Raw genomic sequence first — 23,335 nt, 5'->3', positions numbered from 1 at the left:
TAATTGCAATTAGGTTCCCGGGTCAAGTAACGTAACTGACACATGAACCATTGCGTGATGTTTGTTTCTTGTTTAATGTAGCACTCAATATTCCTTTTATTTGGCTGGAAATAATTGATTCTGGAACAGACAATCCAGTGATTAACATCATGAGCATCGATCAACGCAATTGGTATACAATAACGTGTCAACGAAGTCAGCGAGCTTGACCACCCGATGTCATGAGTCGCCTGTTAAGACAAAAATGGGTTGCTGAAGATCAATTTTAACCCTGATCTTCACGGGACCATTGCGTGTTGGAGTGAAGCGAGGTCAAGTGGAATACCATGTTTACATTTTCACTTTTCTAGTGTTTGAACAGAAAAACTGTCCATTGATCTTCTTCACACTAATCCCCTAACAGTGGCAGGGCATTGGATTGAGCATGACAGTTAATATCCTTTTTGTATTTCATGAAGAGAAACATTGTGAACAAATAGAAGCTTAAATCCATAAAATATCTTGGTCAAATAGAGAATATGTGCATGAAGATGTTGTTGCTGTATAGGTCACGCAGTTTGGTGTGGATGTAGCTGCACATGATCGGACAATTATCACCACACGTGCGCATATGATAAAATATATATTTAAATAAAATATTTAATTCAATTATAATGATCATTATTTAGAACTCATCAATTAGAATATCATAAATTTACCTGTATCAATTTCAAATGTAAATGCAATCGCAGTTTTGAAGATAATCAAATATATTTCGAATGATGAATTCGAATTCTGTGTTTGCGTTGTACTCTCTCACCTATACAATGTATATTAATAACAAAGAATGTCATGCGTTTATCTATAAAAATATCTCTTTGTTGATCAACCATTCATAGTTGTTCTGCCGTAAGGTGAATCACTGAAAAGCGATGATTCACACTCGGGAGTCGTAACACATCATATCTTGGGCCATGATGTGCTCCATCCTGAGCAATAGGTCATGTACATATAAATTAACAAAATGAAATGTAAGAAAATCTTGAAACACAATATAAACAAATGAATTATTCATGTAAACGATCTCCTCTGCTGGTGAAAATCAATATCGGAAACTTCGCCTGTGTGGGGCGTATCACTCCGAGAATTCATCAAGTTGCAGTTGTGTGCAGATGTCCTGTGTACGAACATTCTGTTAAAATACCTCGGTCGTTATGAGAAGACTTTGTCATTTCGATTTTGTTGTATCTGGTCCTTACGAAACGATTACAATGACTGGTCCCAATGAGTCCGTACACATCAGGTGTCAGTTCTGAATCATCTCCGGCGACTGAGCGAGCACTTGTTCAGTGACGTGCCATTGTATCGACGGTCATAGGTCAAACTCGTGAAAAGGTGAAGGCCGTCGTAGCAGACAGAATGAGGGTTCCGAAAATGGCGGAGCTACAATTTGAAGCTCCTCTTGCATCGATTGAAACAGAAGATTGGAATGAATTCAACGAGTTTCAAACAGCTAAGACGACAGAAGATGAAAATTGTAACGAAGACACATTAGGCAAGGACCTTCCGAAGGAAAGTAACGATAATAGTGTGGCCGAGAATTTCGGTGAAACATTTTCTGGTTCTCTTGAGGATTTAGTGAACTCATTTGACGAAAAAATATCCAAGTGCTTTTGCAATTTTGAAGAACAGGTGGACAAATTTGCTCCTGTACAGATCAGGACGCAAGAGGAAATTGTGAATGACTGCCAGTGAGTATTCGAAAAGTGATTTCCCGACTGTGTAAGCAGTCTGTGTGAATATGTGGATGACATTATGTCAACAGCCCGTGGATACTAGCTTCCTGATACTACAGAATGGTTCGTCTGCTACGGAGCGAGACCATCAGGGCTGTTCGATGTTTATCTGTTGTCCATGTCACCAAGTCCTTTGTATTTGTGGTATATTATGTACACATGCAATCACTAATCAGTCTAATTGAAGCTAATCAACAGGTTTTGTTTCAATACACACAGGTCATGAATCCACAAGTTGTAGATAATGACAAAACTTTATGGATGAATAATAGGGATATGCTGAACTCATGTAATTTTGGTTGATGTGATCAGCACACAATTATGATTCATCCTTGTGAACCATAATAATACAGATATTCTAAGTAAGATTTTTCAAAATATTTTGGATGAAGTCTAAACAAATACAACAGCAAGATGTTATGCATCACTTCTAACACCAAATGAAATGAACTTGAAGTGGTAGTTGATTATTAGATTGTATGTTGAGAGGATGAAAACAAAATATTTTGTAATATCATCATCACCTCGATGCATGGTTATCATGATAATTTAGTTGCAATAATGATATGTGGTAATTACATTTAACATACAGAAGTTGTATCCAGATACAGAATTGTGAATAATCAGGTGGCTATTCTTTTTGTGAATGATCGTTTCCTTGGAACATTTTGTTAGCAGGTTTAATATGACAGCCATCATGGTAATATTTGCCTAAAGTCTGATCCAGTTTTTATTTTTGTTAACTATATAATTTTAATGATAGTCATAATTCTTACTAAGAACTTTTCGTAAATGTTTATGTAAATGTGTGAAAAACAATTAAACATTTCAGCATGCTCTGTGCATAAACTGGTGAACAACTATTGTTGCCAGTAATGTTGAATTTGATCCCTAATTCACCATCCTCTGTACACCTGGTTTATTATCTATAACGATTCTACTTTGACAATGAGATTCAGACTTCATTGTGTTGGAAAGGGAGTGTACAGGTTCATTGTACAGCTAACAGCTGTTGTTCGCGCTGAAATACATATATAGGTTAATGTAAATTCAGAACATTGATGCCAGTGAGTAATCAGTTGAAGTTATCAGCTGAAACAGATTCCGGCAGCTGCAAAACACAAAATAAAATTATTATGAACGGATAAGTCAGCCATGATACCAAGTGTTCAAGGTAAGGTGTTAGTGATATGTCATGCTCTACCAGTGCTGTCAGTCACTCACACTATTAGCAAAGAGAAATAAAGGAATTCCCCTTATTCTACTGCTGGTCTCTGAATGCAGTGTCATTTCTTATTGGGGTTTACATCACAGGACACAGGAACCAAACACGTGTTAAAATTCACTAAACCTCGAAATTGATGTGGAAAATGTCAATGTCTCCCGCAGCACAAATCTTCCTCCTTTGACTGTGAGTGATAATCTGTTGATGTTGTATAATTATCCCATACAACATTTGTAATTAAGGTGGGTCCTGGGCCCTTCTTGTGGTATTGAATCCAGAAATCCCCCAAATCTATAAATTTGAACATCAGAGTTTTAACAACCTTGAGAACTGTTACATTTATTTGGAATTGTTACCTAAGCATGATAAAGGGATGCAACCTTTGCAAAGTATATTAGGTGAGCTGAGGTGAGGTGAAATTGGGTTTATGGTCGTGCTTGAGAATATTTCGCTCATATGACGACGTGCATGCGTGTGTATGTGTATGTGCGGCTGCTTGTACTAGCCCAGACTTAAGCTGGTTTTATAGTGCTAGCCCACTGAGATACCATGCCGCAGTGAAGCATGAATACCCCACTCAGACACATTATACTGACTCTGAGCCGACCAGTCCTTGTTGTACCCCTTAATGCCGAGCGCCAGTCAGGGACCAACAGGTATCACATTTTAACGTCTTTTGGTATGACGCAGTCGGGGATCGAACCCGCGACCTTCCTCTCTCTGGGCGGACGCTGTAACCACTATACCACGGAGGCGGTTGCAAAGTATATTAGAATGACAAGGGGTGAAACAATGTTTCATTGCACCGGTGCATCATGAGTTCTCATGCACCCATATGACACACAATACATATTTTTCTGTCACTTAAGTGTGGTTTTGATGAGCTCTCAGCCAATCAGAATCAAATATCACACAATGTCGTGCTAGAATTTGTATTTCAAGTTACAGTAGAAAAAGAAAGGTGTATAGAGCTAGCTTGTCCTTTTGAACCTGCTCTGAAATACCTGTATTCAAGGAGTTTCAATATGAATGAGGTAAATATGTGTATTGCTTTCTGTATTATATCATGGTATGAAATATGTTAAATATAGTGATCCTACAGATGGGTGAATTTTCTCTATCTTGGTGCCAGCTCTAGTAATGCCAATGGGGGCGGTGGGGTAGCCTAGTGGTTAAAGCGTTGGCTCGTCACGCCGAAGACCCGGGTTCGAATCCCCACATGGGTACAATGAGTGAAGCCCATTTCTGATGTTCCCCGCCGTGATGTTGCTGGAATATTGCTAAAAGCGGCGTAAAACCAAACTCATTCAGTCAGTCAGTAATGCCAATGCCTATTGATCATGATGTCAAATACATATTATAATAAAAAGAATATTCCCTTATCTTTCAGTTAAATGTATAAAATGTATTGTCAGTACATGAGCTTGATGAATGATATGAAGCTTAAATATATTTACCAGTCAAGTCCAGTTTTGAGAACTATGGTGTAGCGATGTAACTGTTTAACTCAGTATTTTGATTCTGGAGTGGCATCAAAGAATAAATTGCTGACATATGTTGACCTTTCCCTTGGCAAGTTGAAATCTCATAAGCAAATGTTTTGCCAAGCATTGTAATGCATCTTCATGCAAATAATAGGGTTTTTAAGAAGAACTTAATCAAGAAATCACTGGGTTTTTTGCAGCTGATCAGTTTTTAGATACTCCCACACAACTATTCAACAATAGAACTAAAATCTTCCCTATTGATTGCTAAACTGGAGAAATTGCTATTGCTCTGCTATAAAAATAAGTGGGTGTTGGGGTGGCTCAGTCGTAGGAGGCTCCAAAATTAGTTATGCAGAGACGAATTACTTGGGCATATGTGAAATCTATGAATCTAAGTATGATTGTGGGTTTGAATCCCAGTTTGTTCTGATTACGTTTCTACGTTTGTCAGCACCATACCTGTACCTGTGGATGTTGTGGTAAATGCCTGAAACCTGTTCAATCCCTATCATTTCAGTCTGGGAAAATACATCAGCACCTTTGTGCTAGGATATATGCATCAGGTATTGTACCCTGTGCTGTCTCCATTATTTTATATCCTCATAGGGGCAGTGGGGTAGCCTAGTGGTTAAAGCGTTCGCTCGTCATGCCAAAGACCTGGGTTCAATTCCCCACATGGGTACAATATGTGAAGCCCATTTCTGGTGTCCCCTGCTGTAATATTGCTGGAATGTTGCTCAAAGTGGCATAAAATCATATTCACTCACTCATATCCTGATACAAATGTATCCAGACTCATGTACGGGGACATATATCTTTTCACTACACATCAGATTCAGGAGAGAATAGTTTGACAATATTTCATATCAACAGGGAAATTGGATACAGGATTCATTGTGGGTTTACTCCACGCATAGCTATGTAACCATGGTAACCTGAACCTCGTAAATGCCACAAAATATTCAAAATACTGGCATTGTGGCAGTTTTTCTAATCCTGCACTGGACTGGAAAATACGTATTTTATAAAACCAAAAAACAATCAAGATTTTTAAAAAGCAAATCTAGCCATCTAATCAGCTTCTGGAAATATAATTTTCTGAGAGAGAAAAAATATATGTTGTGAAATATAAGATTCCATAGACTGTATGTTTGCCTACAGATTTCCTTGAGTCATCATTCTTTGGCCCAGCACCACATACTTTGCAGTTCATGGAGCTGGTTGGTTTTCATTGACTGGGTGATAGTTTTCTAGGTCATTGTGCAATGAACGACCTGTCAGAGTGGCCTACATTCCAGGCTTGCATTCCAATAGCTCTGCGGAACTACTCTGGAGAATTGTGGTCATTCCATTTTCACCAGGAATTATGCATAATTTTCTAGCCTGCATACATACACTCAGTGGTTAGGTTCTAGTAGACTAGTGAAGGTAGGTTGTAGGCTTGTTTGTGGTTGTAGCAGTGGTTAGATTACCCTTAGCTGGTTGACCCAATGTCAATGTTCTGTTGACTGAACTTGTTATATGGAAATAAATCTATTCCAGTCCCTTGGGTGTCTCTGTAGAAAGTACCAGTTGTCAAGATGGATATATATTAGTCATGACAAATGTGACTCATGGAAAATAATATTATGAGTGAGCTGTGAGAATACTTCAAATACAGATTCCTTACTGCAATTTGGTCTCTGAAATGGAAATATTTTAGTGTTAATTTGTATATCAATAAACTGCAGAAATGATCCCAAATGAGACTTTAGTAGTCTTGTTTTATATTATTTGTTATGTCATTTTTGTAATTATTCTTTTGTGGTCAGTATGAGAGAAGATAAAACCATATTCCCTGGAGGTCCAGGGTTACCAAGGAAACCATGGTAACATTGGAAGCGTTTTCGTCATCATTGTCTGAGAGATAGTGACCATGAAGGTGATAAGTAGTGTCCTGGGACCATAATGTAATAAATATTATTGTAATGTGTCCAGTTCACAGAGTTCATTCTTGCTGTCACTAGTTGTAAAGGTTTATTGCAATATCTGCATTCTGGTTTTCCTGAGATTCATTCCAAAGGATATGTAAGAGGCAGGGCTCCAGATAATTTTTCATATAGGAGTATTGGAAAAACTAATTAATACATTTAGAGTACTGAATGGAATTTTATCAGTAATCTTGTGTTTCATTTCATATGTGCACCACAACATTGCTACTCTTGTGTAAACAGGTCAATAAACAATAAAAGTTAAAACAATACTTTTGGAGATAAATACGTCTGTAAATGATTCTAAGACCGTACACCATTGCTGTGGTGCGCATCTGCTACGTTTTCTAAATTATTTCCTACCATATCGTGCATATTTTTTATCCATACATACAGCGATATGGCCCTTATCTGGCACCCTGTTAGAGGTATTTTAAGTCAGTGATCCATTTTAGAGCCTTTGCGCTTGCTGTTTGGAGTGTTTGGTGATGTTTTCAGTGCTAGCGATGATTATGGGACAGACATTCAGCTAATGCTGTAGACATTCACAGACTAATGGCTGCTCTATATAATGTGATTTAACTAATGTGTCTGTAACAAAATGAAGTGGATTTAGGAATCGACTCTGCTACAAAAATAGATGCAACTCAATGCAGAAATATGCACCGATATTGTTTTACACATCTGCATTAGCAAAACAGTATATTTATTTATTTCATATTTTGGTACTTAGGTTATAAAATTGTTGTAGGTTAAACTTTATAGGCAAAGGCAAGGGTAATGGGGGGGGGGAGGATTTCAAATTTGGAAAAAATGTTTTAGAAGTTTTGGTTATCAATCGGTCAATGTCCTAGATTAGGCGCCAGTCTGAGATCCTGTTGGCATGGTCAATTCATCAAGATTGTAATAAGAACATGCAGCATCTATAGATTATTGTGGGGAAAGATCTGTGTGAAGTTGAACCAGAATGTACACGAACACAATCTGTAATATTAATATTGGCTAAGGGGCTATAATTTGATTTCCTTGATTGAACATGGGATAGTAATTGTACCAGCGAAGACACTGACCAAGGCTTTGAACTGCGTAGTTCCTCCTCTGGAGGGAGAGAAGGAAGGTTGGGATGACTCATACTATTGATTCCCAATAACATCATCAATCGTGGCGTTTTGATTCTGCTCTGCCTATATATCCCATAGGGCAATAATTGTGTGGAATAACAACTTGTTGGATCCCTTCAGCTGATTGGTTTTAGAGAATTCTTCAGAATAAAATCAGAAGGTGCTGGGGTCTTTTCTTCAGTTGCTTTGATGTAATTGGTGAAGTTGATTTTATTTACTACCAGGATTGACTTAATTTTTATGTCTTGAACCTGAGCAGTGCTGAGTTGCGTCCCTTGACTACATCAGAAAGTTGCAATAGTGGTTCGAATCCCTGTCCGCCTTAGTTGCTATGTTTATTAGCACCATACATCATGCCTGGTAAATGATTGTGACCATCATCATTTTGGGCTTTTGTAGAATATTGTTCAAAGCAGTGTTAAACCCAACACACTGACATATTCCCAACATGGGCTGTATTCTTAACACACTGACATATCACAACATGGGCTGTATTCTTAACACACTGACATATCCCAACATGGGCTGTATTCTTAACACACTGACATATTCCCAACATGGGCTGTATTCTTAACACACTGACATATTCCCAACATGGGCTGTATTCTTAACACACTGACATATTCCCAACATGGGCTGTATTCTTAACTTATTCTTAACACACTGACATATTCCCAACATGGGCTGTATTCTTAACACACTGACATATCACAACATGGGCTGTATTCTTAACACACTGACATATCCCAACATGGGCTGTATTCTTAACACACTGACATATTCCCAACATGGGCTGTATTCTTAACACACTGACATATTCCCAACATGGGCTTATTGGACATATTCCCAACATGGGCTGTATTCTTAACACACTGACATACTCACAACATGGGCTAACACACCTGACATATTCCCAACATGGGCTGTATTCTTAACACACTGACATATTCCCAACATGGGCTGTATACTTAACACACTGACATATTCCCAACATTCCCAATGGGCTGTATTCTTACATGGGCTGTACACACTGACATATTCCCAACATGTGTATTCTAACACACTGTTAATGTATAGGACTTACTTCCTATCTTAGGGCTAAGAGATTTTCTCATAACTAGGGCCCAGGGTTTTACGAGACATGCAAATGTGCATCCAGTACGCACAAATGTAGAGAATAGGCGCAGAAAAAAATTCTCTGTGTCCCGAAGGGTACAATATTATTCACTGTACCCACAACACATCTATGACTTTACTAAGTGTTTGGTTCTTTCTTTTAGAGCAGTTTTGTGTATCATTTCATCCATCAGTCTATATGAATAATGATTCATCCCAGGCTCTAAAGAAATTATCAAAACGTAAAGTTCTCTACACCGTTACTTCAAAGGATCCTCACATAGCCTGCAAGGACCCCTAACACTAATAATTGGTGTCCCCAGGACCCCAATATTTGTAAGTCGAAGTAAAACTCTGCTTAAGATCATTCCTGGTTTCCCTTGCCATGCCTGAGATATTGCTTCAGTGGAGTTGAACTCACCTTGCTAATAGAATATGTAGGCTGTCAGGGATCGTGCACACTCGGGTGCTCAATTCCCTCTTGGTCTAGATGTTATTGGTGCCATGTGTTAAATGGAGACACTTTGTCTTTGAAAATAGGGTAGTCATTAACTCTTGGATTGATCTACATAATTAAATTGAAAGTAGCTGACATGTAGAATTCTGTTTGAATGACTTGAGTCCAACTTGCTCAGACTGCCAGTTAACCCAAGCATGCACGGTCTGTCACTTGAAACAGTTAAACTTCTGCTACTGGGACATGAGATGACAATCTGATTTGCATCCCTGATTGGTGTGATGATGTGAATTGGGGTTTAAAGTTTTATTCATGGTTATTGCACTTATGTAACCATGTGTGTGTACGCTTTTTGCACTCACTCACTCACTCACTCACTCACTGCAGAACACCAGTCCGAATAACATTAAACAAGGCTCCAGATAAGGGCCGTATCGGTGTATGTATGGATAAAAAATTTGCACGATACGGTAGGAAATAATTTAGAAAACGTAGCATATACGCACCACAGCAATGGTGTACGGTCTTAGGATCATTTACAGATGTATTTATCTGAAAAAGTATTGTTTTATTGTTTATTGACCTGTTTACACAAGAATCAATGTTGTGGTGCATATATGAAACGAAACACATGATTACTGATACTCCATTAATTTCCATTCAGTACTCTAAATGTAGGCTTAAGGTTTTCGAGTACTCCTATATTGAAAAAATAAGGAGTACGTACTCCTGGTGTTCAAAAATTATCTGGAGCCCTGATTAAATACTGCGTCTTAATGTCTTAAGATATACCATGTCCAGAGGATCAAAAGAATCACTCTTGCTTTCTGCTCTATCCACTGTGCCACAGAGGAGGGAGGTCTGGGTCACTGATACCATTTTTTCTGTCAAAGTTAACACTGAAACACCAGACTGAAAGCAGTCGTAAGTGAATATTTTGTTTAAAACTGTATTAATATGATTCAATTGAATCAGGATATATTGTTTTGTGTAATTTCAGTCTTAAAACAAAACCATACTGAAGCTGAAATATAGCATTGTTGGCAGTTTGAGATTTCTGTGAGCACAAAAACAAATTCCTTTTATCAGATATTTCTTAAATCAGGGCTCCAGATAAAGGCCGTATCGGCGTATGTACGGATAGAAAATAAGCACGATACGACAGGAAATAATTTAGGAAACGTAGCAGATAACGCACCATAGCAATGGTGTATGGTCTTAGAATAATTTACAGACATATTTATCTGAAAAATTATTGTTTTATTGTATATTGACCTGTTTACACAAGAGTAGCAATGTTGTGGTGCATATATGAAACGAAACACAAGATTACTGATACACCATTAAATTCCATTCAGTACTCTAAATGTACTCTTAAGTTTTTCCAGTACTCATGTATTGAAAACTTAAGGAGTACGTACTCCTGATGTTGAAATCTTATCTGGAGCCCTGTTAAATGTCACAACAGATATAAACATTGTCTGGTAGATCATTATATCAAAACCTGGATAGGCTAACTGAACTTTGGGATTAATCAGACATGTTTGAAGTTTTCCTGTAATTTGAAGATGACGTGTCAGTTCTACTGCTGTACCACTGTAATGGCTTGATTTCTACTTGTGACTAGAATCATCATCTTTGGTCATTACTTCTAAATATAGGTTCATTCAAAGCAGTCAGTCATTGACTATTACTGGTTTCTGTATTTTCTAAATAAATGCAGCAGAACCAACTTTGGGCATTTTGATCTTGATTTAGTATTTTGTTTCTAATGCATGTTGAATGAAATATCCTATTGGTTGATTAGTGAATCTGTGTATATATTTAGGGGATAACTGTACTGTGTTTGACGAATTGGGGACGTATACCGTGGTTATATAGCTGCAAATTTAGTTATATCGGCGACGGGTAAGCACAGCAGGTGATGTCACGTTCCATAATGACGTCATAAATCTTGTTTCATGATCTAACAGTGTTGGGTCAACAGCCCGTTGCGAGTAAGTTGTTTGAACTTACAATTAAATTTATGATACTGTTTTGTCTTTTTTAACAGAAATTCCATACATTTTAGCGGGATAGGGGAGTTAAACTGACTTTGGGCTTCTGCAAATGACAGTGCCCTGAAAAACAGTGTTACCCCAATAGTGTAGGGATACATTCAAAGGTTTTGGTGAATAGGTTTTCAAATTGCAACCGTATATGCTGATTATATGGTCTGAAATTTATAGCATTGACCAATCAGAACTCGTGTTACATACTTAGTTGAATTAGAAATACTGAATATTTAACATTTGAAATGAATACCTGGTGTTGAAAAGCCTTTTTCTCCATAACTAATAGTCATAGCATCAGTTGAAGTCATAGATGAATCCTATACATACCACACACACTGGATCAGTGGGAAAAACTCTCTGTATTCTCAGTGTCACACAATTTATCATGTATTGTGTACATGAAAACAGTATTTATATTGTAATAGTGTTAAATATATGTTCAAAAAATTCTGTTAATATTCTACTGGGTTAATATTTATGGCATGTGCCATGGGTTTAATCAGTTATTGAAAAAACACTGTGAAATATTGTTCGTACATGATTGTTATGTACTTATTGAACACAATGGTGTCAGATGGTACTGGATGAAATGGCGCCAGGTTGTTGAATTGAAGTAACTGATGTACTGTCAGCATGGTGTCTATAAGCAATGTTTCAAATTACGTGTTTATCCTTGAGATTTGCTTTTGTAGGTATTTCAATCTTGGGACTCCTAAATCTAACTTTTACATTTGGTTATGATAAGGACCATTTGATCTATTATTCATAAGCATGTCACGTCCCTCCTCTAGACCCCTTCAAATATTGAGCTGGATAGCACTTGTAACAATGGCTTCCAGATGCACACCTGAACTTACCTGTATTACAGGTAGATTAGGTACCTTGTCAGGCCATCAGGTTCAGAAGCAATAGGAGATCAATACACACTGAGCATTGATCTAGAGAAGGTATTGTTGTTTGTGTTTGGTTGTAATCAGACTGACTGGCGCTGTCTGCCATTACATCAGTGGTCCAGGATGAATAATGGAGAGATCTTGTCTTTGTTGGGTGAAACAATGCCTGCAATATTGTCTGCGATTTAACAGTATTGTGTTTGGCTAGTCACCATGTATGTACCTTTCTGAATTTGAGTCATACATGTCAAATGAAAGTTGTTTATGATAAAGCATGTTTAACAGGCTACTAAATGCATGACTTAGCAGAGGTCATAATATATAATATATGGATATAGAAACGAGGTCCGTCCGTGCGTCCGTCACACTTTGTCCGAAGCATATCTCCTAAACTATTGGTGATAGCTTCATCAAACTTGGTACACATGTCAACGATGATCCCTAGATGTGCCTTTTGGGGGTTAGACCCAGATATGAAGTTTATTTTTTGTGGTTTCCATGGAAACGTGACTTAGGCTGTGGCTATGAAGATGTCATCTTGTCCAGAGCAGATCTCCCAAACTATACATGCTAGCTTCATCAAACTTGGTACACATTTCAAGCATGGTCTCTAGATGTGCCTTTTAGGGGTTAGACCCAGATATAAATTTTATTTTTAGCGGTTTCCATGGAAACGTGACTTAGGCTGTGGCTATGAGGATGTCATCTTGTGTTGAGCAGATCTCCTTAACTATACATGCTAGCTTCATCAAACTTGGTACACATATCAAGCATGGTCTCTAGATGTGCCTTTTAGGGGTTAGACCCAGATATGAATTTTATTTTTAGCGGTTTCCATGGAAACGTGACTTAGGCTGTGACTGTAAGGATGTCATCTGGTTGCATTTCCATGGCAACAAGTTAGGCTTCAACTGAATTTGGTGGTAGTGCTCCTTTCTGGAGCAGATCATAAAAACCTTTCAATACTCTCCTTCCACTTTGCTGTATACACTCCAAAACATTTGACATAATCATAACTAGTAGACATATTCATAAAGAGTAGTTTGCTGTTGCGGCGGATATTGATGACTTTGTCTTCTTGTTAACCTTGATGTAATGTTAAACGTATAAATTTTTGGGTCCCACGATTAAAATAACACAGAAGAAAATGTCAATGACCCTAGGAAATAATTGCTTGAGTTGAACTTTGGAAGTTCCATTGGTTCTATCCTTTGAAATGTGTTTTGAAAAAAATCAGAATATTTTCAAAGCAGATTGTGCACAACCCAAAATGTTTCTTTCATCATTTTTTTTTCTGTACATTGTGGCATTAATGTATGGTTATCAAAAGCTGAGCCTACCAGACAAATTCTAGACAGAAATTTTACAAGATAGGGACTTGGAATTTATGGCTCTGTCCAATGGTTTAGACCTTTTTGTATTTTATGTGTAAGCTGTATGCACTCACCTTTATCATCAAAACGAGTCTTCCAGCCCTGACACCACTCTTTACATAATTTTCAGTAGATGTATTTGCATATGGACTGTTATTAGCTGAGCTTACTGTGCGGAAGAGGATTTTACTGGACATGGGCTTCAGACTGAAGGCATAAGTCACATACTGTAGTCACCTTTTTCGACAGGAGCAGCTCAGTAGAGTTCACAGAGCTTCATTCAGTTTATTTTCAAGCTATAACCGGTACCTCATATGTTGTTTAAACAGAATCCTGTTTTGTGACATATTTTGCATTTTTGTATGCGACCATTTTATAGACATAGAGATTTTAGTAAGTCCTAACCAAGGACTACACTTTTATCCCCATAGCAACGCTTTGCGGGGGTATTAAAATGGACTCCGTCCGTGCGTCCGTCCGTCAGTCCGTCCGTCCGTCCGTGCACATTTGTCTTTTCCGGAGCAGAACTCTAAAACCGTTCAATATTTCTTCACCAAACTTGGCACATACATGGATCTGGTGGTGTACTGGTGCCTTTTGGTAGTTTCGGAATTCTGAATTAAATGTTTTTGGCGTTTCCATGGCAACAAGTTCGACTTTGACTGAAATTAGTGGTAGTGCTCTTTTCCGGAGCAGAACTCTGAAACCGTTCAATATTTCTTCACCAAACTTGGTACATAGATAGATCTGGTGGTGTACTGGTGCCTTTTGGTAGTTTTGGAATTCTGAATAAAATATTTTTGGCGTTTCCGTGGCAACAAGTTCGACTTAGACTGAAATTGGTGGTAGTGCTCTTTTCCGGAGCAGAACTCTAAAACCTTTCAATATTTCTTCACCAAACTTGGCACATAGATAGATCTGGTGGTGGACTGGTGCCTTTTGGTAGTTTTGGAATTCTGAATAAAATATTTTTGGCGTTTCCATGGCAACAAGTTTGACTTAGCCTGAAATTGTAGTAGTGCTCTTTTCCGGAGCAGAACTCTAAAACCGTTCAATGTTTCTTCACCAAACTTGGCACATAGATTGGTCTGGTGGTGTACTGGTGCCTTTTGGTAGTTTTGGAATTCTGAATAAAATATTTTTGGCATTTCCATGGCAACAAGTTTGACTGAAATTGGTGATAGTGCTGCTTTCTGGAGCAGAACTTTAAAAACCTTTCAATACTCTCCTTCCACTTTTCTATATTAACTATGATTTCAAGACATTTTGATTGAAGTGCCTTGCTGTAAACAGTTCAAATCTTAAATCAGTTCCTTGTGTAGTTTGCATCCAAAGCTGTGAGAAATGTTAGATTTGCTTATCCGATGTGTTGCTGTAGAGAGTGGGTGACAATTTCCTGTGCCGAGAGCAGATCGTATTGATTATGTTTGTGTTATGGATGTGAGGAGATGGAATGCCAGAAATACCTGGACCGGTTATAGATTTGGTTGAGATCCCATCTGTCCTGTGGGTAGTTATAGCTAGCTCAGGCTTGTCATGAATGACATGCACTTCAAAGACAGATTTAGGAAGGAAGTATTTATGCTGTGATTGTTAAATAAGTGCTATATGATCCATAATGGAATGTTGGATGCCCCAGCGGATGTCTCTGACCTGTGTTAAAATGAAGGTTCTGTCTCCATTTATCAGACTTTGTGTGATGTTATTGAATACTGTTCATAGCAGCAATAATCCTGAGCGTTTATTGAAAATTATGATTTTCTATAAAAAGTAGTACCACCTTTGGCGATGGATATGATTTGTTTCTTGTTTAAGGTCAAAATCAGCGTAATTCCAGTTATGTCACATAGTCTGTGAATAATCAATCCAGTGATTGACATCATGAGCATCGATCAGCATAGTTGATTTACGAAACTATTTCAATGCTCATGCTGTTGATCACTGGATTGTCTGGTCCAGACTTGATTATTTACAGACCGCTACCAAAAAGCTGGAATATTGATGAGTGCAGTGTTAGACAACAAACTAAACAAACTGATACAACTGATTTACCTTATGAACGGACCTGTCGTTATTGACTTAAAACTGACTTAAAAATATTTTTGCCATCAACTTAGATAATACAATTCATAGCAGTGTCATGTACCATAACTCACTGACTTGAATGCAGTGGAAACACAACTCCATCTTTACTAACTCAGTACGTCTTCCATATATGGACATCCGAGGAGTACGTGTGACCTTCGCTAGGTCCATACGAGTCATGTTTCACACAAGTGTCAGTAATGAAGTCAGGACAAATTTACTCGCCATAATGAATGTAGGAGTAACAACATTACTTAGGCGTGTTTAATAAACCAGGTCAGCCATCTATGACTAGAATAATCAATAATGTTTCAGTGAGTAAAAGAATGGCCTTTATGATGCTGATGGTATGGATGTTATGTATTGCAAGCACAGGTGTCGCAGTTAATGGAAACTGTCCTTCAAGCCATATATTGGATGCAGGTTAGATTCTGGAGAGACACACATTGCTGTAAGTGTATTTCGTTGGAGAGTTTCCAGATGTTCTGATTGTCAATGTAAATGATATGGTAGAGAATAATCATTAACAGTTGTCAACTTGTTTTGGTTGATTCCTATGACGGATAACAGGTGCTGTGGCTGTCTGTTCTTTCTAAGTTTACCATATCAAACTTGGCTGTAAGCACCATTTTCTGTAGATTTTGATGTTATTATCAAAATATTACTAGCTCAGCTTACTAGACAGAATGTTACAAGTCAGAGGGTTCAGACAAGTAGCTAAAGTCACAGACTGCTGTCATTATTGTCAGCTGAATTTTTCAGATGGCGTAAAATAGGTGTTTCTATAGACTGGTTAGGATGAATGAGGGGTCGTATACCATGAGTTGTTTCCCTTTGTGAGGATACTGGATCAGGTGAATTTGTCATTTTATGCGTTGCCTCTGACTGCTTTGTTTCACAAGGTATGAATAATATTTGTCTGATTGTTTCAACCCACAACTTTTCTCCCACTGACTTGGATACTACTGTTTTATTCATAGGGCGAACATGTGGTAACATATCCTCTTGCTTTTCTCCCCATCAGTCCTCCAAATCCATGCTAGTCTACTAGTCAGAGACTACTAATTTGGCTGAAGACAAGTGAAAATCTTGTGATGGTGGTCATCATTGATTAGCAGTGTTCACGAATAGTGCCTGACCCTCTGACAAATCCTGCAGATTCGCCAACGGTCCGAAAGAAGTGCACAACCTGCTGGCCCCAGTGTCTGACTGTATATTTCACAATGACTTTGACTGAAGTTGTTATATGTGACATGTGACACTTGTTTGCTGTTTATAAATCATATGTTTGTTAATAATTTCAATGCCAATTATAAGAAATGTTAAATCTGTAATGTGTGTTTTATTTTATTCTATGGGTCCTGTGAATTTTATATGGGCCAGACAGACATCTGAAACTTACAGGACCCAATGTCCTGTTACTTTGAAACACCATTCGTGAACACTGGATTATCAGTTGTTTGGACATTTAGTTTCGCCAGGAAACACTTGTCATTCCTTAAAATTGCAATAGCTACCTTTGTTAAATAAGATATAATTGAATAGTCTGAGTGCACAGTTTTTCGGTTTGTTGTTGTTTCCATTGAAATTGTGGCAGGTTTTAATCATCAAGAGTAAATGCACACCTTATTGGGAGTGGATCTTGTTTGTAACTTCTGTGGATGAAATGTGTATATATCCCAAAGTTCAGTTGCTTTCTCCTGGTTTTCATTGTTGGGCCTGCTCATGTGATAAATGAATCCTGACAGCATCCAGGCACTTAATGCAATTGATGATTGCTGCATTATTTTGATATGAATTATTCATAAGTAAATGGAATTTTGACATTTGTAGAATAATATAACGTGTATGCAGGGATGGGAAATTGACAATTGAGATGTAGTCAGTTTTTTTGTTTTCTTTTTTAAAAAATTGAAAACTCTTTTATTTGTGGTTGTTTTCTTTTACATATTGAATAACTTTTAATTGTTGAGCATATTCTATAATGACTATAAATATTGATGTTGTTTTGAATCATCACAGTTTTTTAGTCAAGCAGTCGATTTCTGAAAAATCAAGGTGAAAAGAACTCTAAACATTTCTTGGGTGCAAAGTTAGGAGCAAGTAGAATTTGCAGGCTGTTTGGAATGTCCTTTTTTTATGTGATTGCTGTTCTGGCTAGTAGTTTTAGGTTCTGGATGCATCGCTGTCATGATTATGGTATGAATTTTTGCGTAAAGTGGCATTTTGCTATCAATAAAACAGCCCCACTGACAGATAAGACAATCATAAGAAACATACTACTTTATGGACAACAACTTCTGGTTTATTGCATGGGCCATGTTTCGATGTAGATTGTTACACCATTATCTAGCTTGATGCTATCTTGACCCTTGTAGTAGATAAACTGGAGATAGGTAATGGTTGCTGCAGGAATTGGTCCTAATTCAGAGTCTTATCAGTTGGTCTTTGCAGCAACCTTCAGGATTCCATCAGCAGTTATTCCTGTTGGTACTGGTCAAGTAGAACATGTTCTTCACTGGGGCATGTTATAGGTATTGTGATTCCTATTCAGATTTATGATATGTTTTTATTCTGGTATCCAGAACTTACCTCTAACCCTTTTTTATGTAGCATTGACACTATTGTTCGATGAATACAAGCTGAGCTTACTGGATCACTGACTGACTGACTGAGTTTGGTTTTACGCTGCTTTTAAGCAATATTCCAGCAGCATCACGATGGGGGACACCAGAAATGGGCTTCACACATTGTACCCATGTGGGGATTCAAACCCGGGTCTTCGGCGTGACGAGCCAACGCTTTAACCACTAGGCTACCCCACTGCCCCCTTACTGGATCAAGCAGAATTTTACTGGACTGGCTTTGAACTAGCAGCTAAAGCCACAGATTGAGTTTATATGTCATAGGTTCTTTTGCATTTAGAATTGCTTTGAAATGACTATGACCACTCTGATATTTCTGTCAAAGTCTCGTTAGGTTACTGAAAAACATGGTCTTATGTAATGTAAACATCTTTTGGATTTAACCTAGGGTGTTAGAAGTGCATAATATGTGTATTTTTGAAATGCTTATGAGTTTGTATGAAGCAAAGATGTGATGTTTGCTCTAGGTATACTAGTGACGGTAGCACTTGCCAGAATTTGACTGATACCAAATTCCACTCATACCTAGCATAACAAGCTTGGCTAAAAGAGCATATAGTCCCTGATACAGGTATTGATTAGGAGATGCTTCTTTATCAACATGCATATTGGTGAGCCTCTGGTGTGTTTAATGTTGGAGCTGCAGTATGTCAGTCGTCCCATGGGTTCATGGTCCCTCTCACAGGCCCAGAACCACATTATCTTCCACCCAGCCCTCCCTGCAATGCTAAAGCCCTAAGTGAAGCAAGTCTAAATTTTCCCAACTCCCAACTCCCAACTCACTGGGACTCCTTTTCAATTTAAATGGGTTTATTTGTTCCTATCAATATTCTATATATTCAGGGACTAAGTATTTGCCTAATGGGTTCAGTGTGTGATGATGTCTGCATGAACGGGCCAGATTCTGCTCTTGGTGCACTGTTTTTGTAGACATGCCATATTACCCTGCTTCTAGCTCTCTTTTTGAAATCTAAAGCTGCTGAAGTCCTCCTGAAGGATATGAATCCAACCTAAATATAATTGATAAGTTCTGAATATTATGGTTCTAACATGGCCACATGACTTAAACAGGTGGTAAATGTTGAATGCGGTAGACTAGGCTATGTACATGTAAGATAACATGACACACACATCTCTCTACTTTTATGATAGCAACGTGATAATATCGGCAATAAATCACATGATGTACTGAGTTATTGCCTCTAACGTATCCAAGATGTGATGTCAGAGAATGGGGGAAAATGTGACAGTTTTGCATAACGTGCTGAGTTGGCAAAATATGAATAAAAGTGTGAGCTGCTTTTCATGTTTTGTCAAATTAGTCTTGAATAAAATCACTTGTTACTGTAATGCTCATCTATGACAGGACTTTATTCCTTTTTGATATATCTGAATATATTTATTATATTAGATATAAATATGTTTGTTTATTCTATAAACATACAATATGCTTGGATTGTTCTGTTAGTTATAATGTTTAATTTTAACTTACTCTAATCTCATTCTTCAATTTTATAAATGCATGACATATTTTTTTGGCTTCCAGACTCTTGACTAAATATATATATACAAGTCCACATTTGTCTGGAGTGAGTTTAAGGTTATGTGTACTTGACGACATATTATGCTGCTTCTAAACTTAACAGACGACACTATATCAGGCTGTGTATACAGTGATAGATGTTAACACCTCCTGGGGCAGGGTTTCAAAAATCCCATCGCCCGACGCCCGGGACAAGTCAGTTTTCATTTCGGGCAATCAAATAATGGTATCTTACTTGTCCGTGGGCTACTAGATAATTTCCACTTATGGTTTCAAACTGCACATAAACTTGGATTTAATTTCATATCTACTCAAAATGTAGCTATTAAATTTCGGAATGATAATAAAGTAGAGTTATCTTTCTTTGCTATTTATCACTTTTCAATAAATAGTCCAGTAAACATTAACATCAAATACCATGTTGATTTCTTATTAATTACATCATCTTTATTATGTCATAAAATCAGGGCAAGTGGAAAATTAGTCAGGACAAGCCCTGTGGCAAGTGGCTTTTTAAAAAAAATTTGAACCCCTATGGGGTATGTTTAAGGTTGTATGTATATGACATTGTGTTACCCTGCTTATAATATATATTAGAGGGGTATGTAGACATGATTGCATCTCAATAGAGTGATATCACAATATTGAAGCACTTTAGGGTAATTACCTCATGATATAATGCCATTCTTAAATAAATGAAGTTTAAATATATTTTCTTTCACTGGACTTACTTCAGACACTTAATATTACAAAGCCAGAGTCAGCCACCCATGCATTAAATAATGTAATAATGATTGCAGCCAAGCACTCACACATCAGAAAACCCCCATCTGACTTCCTGAGAATGTTTTAATAGTCCATGGAGCAGGGGGCATCTTTTCTTCTTCAACCACTCACTCACCCTTCCTTTTCCATCACTGCATCCATTATCCCCTTCCATACCTCCATTCCTTCGTTTCCTTCATCTTCCATCACACCATCAACCAATGTCATTCTTCCATCTCTGCCACCATCTTTTCCTTCATTTCTTCCATTAGAATCCGCACACCCCTTCCATGACTCCTTCAACATTTCCATTCTTCTTTCCCTGTCACCATGTTTCCATCCCTCCCATCCTGTGTTTCCTGCCTCCTCTATCACTCCATTAACCCATTCCATACCTCCATTGATCCCTTCCTTCCATCTGAATCCATCTTCTCAATCAGTCCATCCCTTACCTCCCCCATTCTTCCATTATTTCATCAGTTCCTCCTTAATTCCTTCTTCCATTCATCCATCTGTCTACCTTTCCCAGTTGCCATCTTATCATCTCTTTCCTACAGGGGTGTTAGGGTAGCCTAGTTTGTCACGCTGATGACCCGGGTTCGATTCCTCAGATGGGTACAGTGTGTGAAACCCAATTCTGGTGTCCCCTGCCTTGATATCGCTGGAATATTGCTAAAAGCGGCATAAAACCCAACTCACTCACAGTATCATGCAGTCGGATCAGGTGATATTGCTGGAATATTGCTAAAAGCGGCATAAACCCCCACTCACTCACAGTATCATGCAGTCGGATCAGGTGATATTCCTGGAATATTGCTAAACGCTGTGTCAAACCTAACTCAGCCATCCATCCACTCACCTACAGCCGGACTGTTATCCTTCCCTCGCTTCATCACTTCTCCTGCCTTCCTCCCCACTACCTGTCTTCCTCCCCACTACCTGTCTTCTCCATGCACCCTCCTTCCCTCACTGCCCGGAGATCAATACCACACAATACATATAATATATGCTCCACTTCAAGCACAGCTGGTTTCCAGCCCAACATGGATTTCAATCGGAATATTGAAGTAGGTTCGAGATGGTCATGTTTAAATTACACTGGATGGAGTTCTTGATGTTATTTACTGATAGCAGCATGCTTACATCTTAGATTTCTTATTGATTTTTTCTTGAAAGAGGTAGTGGATTGCACAACCTTTGACCTTCCAGCTATGTCATGTGAAGTGATAACATGCTGTACCATATCTTACATTATAGATACACATGTAATTCTCATTGTGGTAATACACATTAAGTTCCATGTTTCCAGAAATTTCCCCCTAATCGCCTCTCTGGATTCAAGGTTACAATGTCCCTAGTAACTTAAGCTTGTCATGCAATATTGGTTGGTGTTTAATGCTGCACTCAGCAATATTCCAGCTATATGGCAGTGGTATGCAAGAACTAACTAATTATTCAGTGGAAGGGGTGACTCAATGAGTCAATGTCTTGCTTGTGTGTCAAAGTAACCGGATTCTTGGGATGATGCTGATATCTATCACTGCATTATCTGGTTCAGATTCATATCTCTACAGCTGCCATCATTTGGCTTCAATAATGCTGATTGTGGTAAACAATAAAACCCCAAAACTATCATATTGCGTTCATCAGCAGTTGAGATTGAATAAATTAAGAAAGCATATGCAAATATACCTTTGTATTTCGTCCAATAGGGAGGTAGTTATGGCTTAGTATTTTATTAAGAATGAACAAGAAGACTATCGGGACAGTTACAGATTTGAACATATTAGCTACCGGTAACTGGTAGGACCATTGTGCAGCTGGCCGAGACAGTCTGTGCAGCCTTCTGCATCAGTATTGATCTGGTGGTATGGAGGGAAGTGTACTTAATCTTGCATTGACAGACACTGTCAGTAGTGCTGTTTGTGGAGTCAGACACATACATGTGTTCATGGAATACAGCCATCGATCGTCTTACACAACGCAGCAGGGGAACGTATGATATATTGTCAGTACCAACGCATGTTTGGTTCGTACATGATTGGCTCATTACTGTCATTGATTAACAAATAAGGGAATGGAAAAAGGTAAATTAGATAAATCTCACTCTTACCCTTTATCTCTGTCTGACATGAATTTTACACAATAAATAGAATTGAAACATGCCTAGATGTCTCCTCCACATCTAAGAATAGTTGTGATAAAAACAATGCATAAACTATAACTGTGTGAAACTGTTGTCGGTCCGCAAGGCCTGTATTCTCTATAATGTTTTGTGCTACTTGAAATCTTTGGAATAAGTGAGGGAATAATGTTTTATGCTGCTTTTAGTAATATCACATCTTAAGGAGACAGGAATGGACAATGAACTTCAGATCTTGTACCCATTGTGTAAATTGAGATCTTGTCTTTGGTTTGAAAATGCCTTAACCACTAGGGATGTCAGTATTGATCACTTGGTGTGTCTTGTATACAGGTTTGGTTTGTAATTTGATTAAGGGCCAGACTCTGCCAGCACTTGGTAGGCCAAAGCTTACATGGTCGAGACATTGGTTCAGATGTGCCCTTTGTATGATTTGATGAATGTTAACCAAATTGAGCTCTTAAACCAGTTACATGTATTAACAGCTAAAGTTTCTGAACGAGCCCAGGTAGAGTGTTAAAACATCACAAGTAGAGCATCACACATTTGACTGACATTTTAAAGTTTGAAGATTGTTCAAATCTAAAATTTGCCCAAACACTAGACTTAATGCAGTGACTGACATCAAAGTAAGATACCACCTCGTCATTTGCCCAAACACTTATAGGTGACGGTGCATCAAC

General features: G+C 38.0%; 1 protein-coding gene across 2 annotated transcripts in view; it reads left to right on the top strand.

Moving 5' to 3' along the window:
• Positions 1 to 1,077: 1,077 nt before the first annotated feature.
• Positions 1,078 to 23,335, top strand: part of LOC124255319 (fasciculation and elongation protein zeta-2-like) — a 71,384-nt gene continuing 49,126 nt past the window's right edge. Inside the window, exon 1 of one of the 2 annotated variants that reach the window (XM_046689205.1) lies at positions 1,078 to 1,730. In XM_046689205.1, coding sequence (XP_046545161.1) covers positions 1,399 to 1,730 — 332 coding nt within the window. In that variant the 5' untranslated portion in view covers positions 1,078 to 1,398. Of the gene's footprint in view, positions 1,731 to 15,919; positions 16,008 to 23,335 lie in introns of those variants that run through there. The other variant, XM_046689208.1, reaches the window with a different exon arrangement.

The sequence above is a fragment of the Haliotis rubra genome, unplaced genomic scaffold (assembly GCF_003918875.1).
Source record: "Haliotis rubra isolate DU_JTF1 unplaced genomic scaffold, ASM391887v1 Scf6, whole genome shotgun sequence".
Classification (NCBI taxonomy): domain Eukaryota; kingdom Metazoa; phylum Mollusca; class Gastropoda; order Lepetellida; family Haliotidae; genus Haliotis; species Haliotis rubra.
This window is presented reverse-complemented; position numbering and strand designations above follow the sequence as displayed.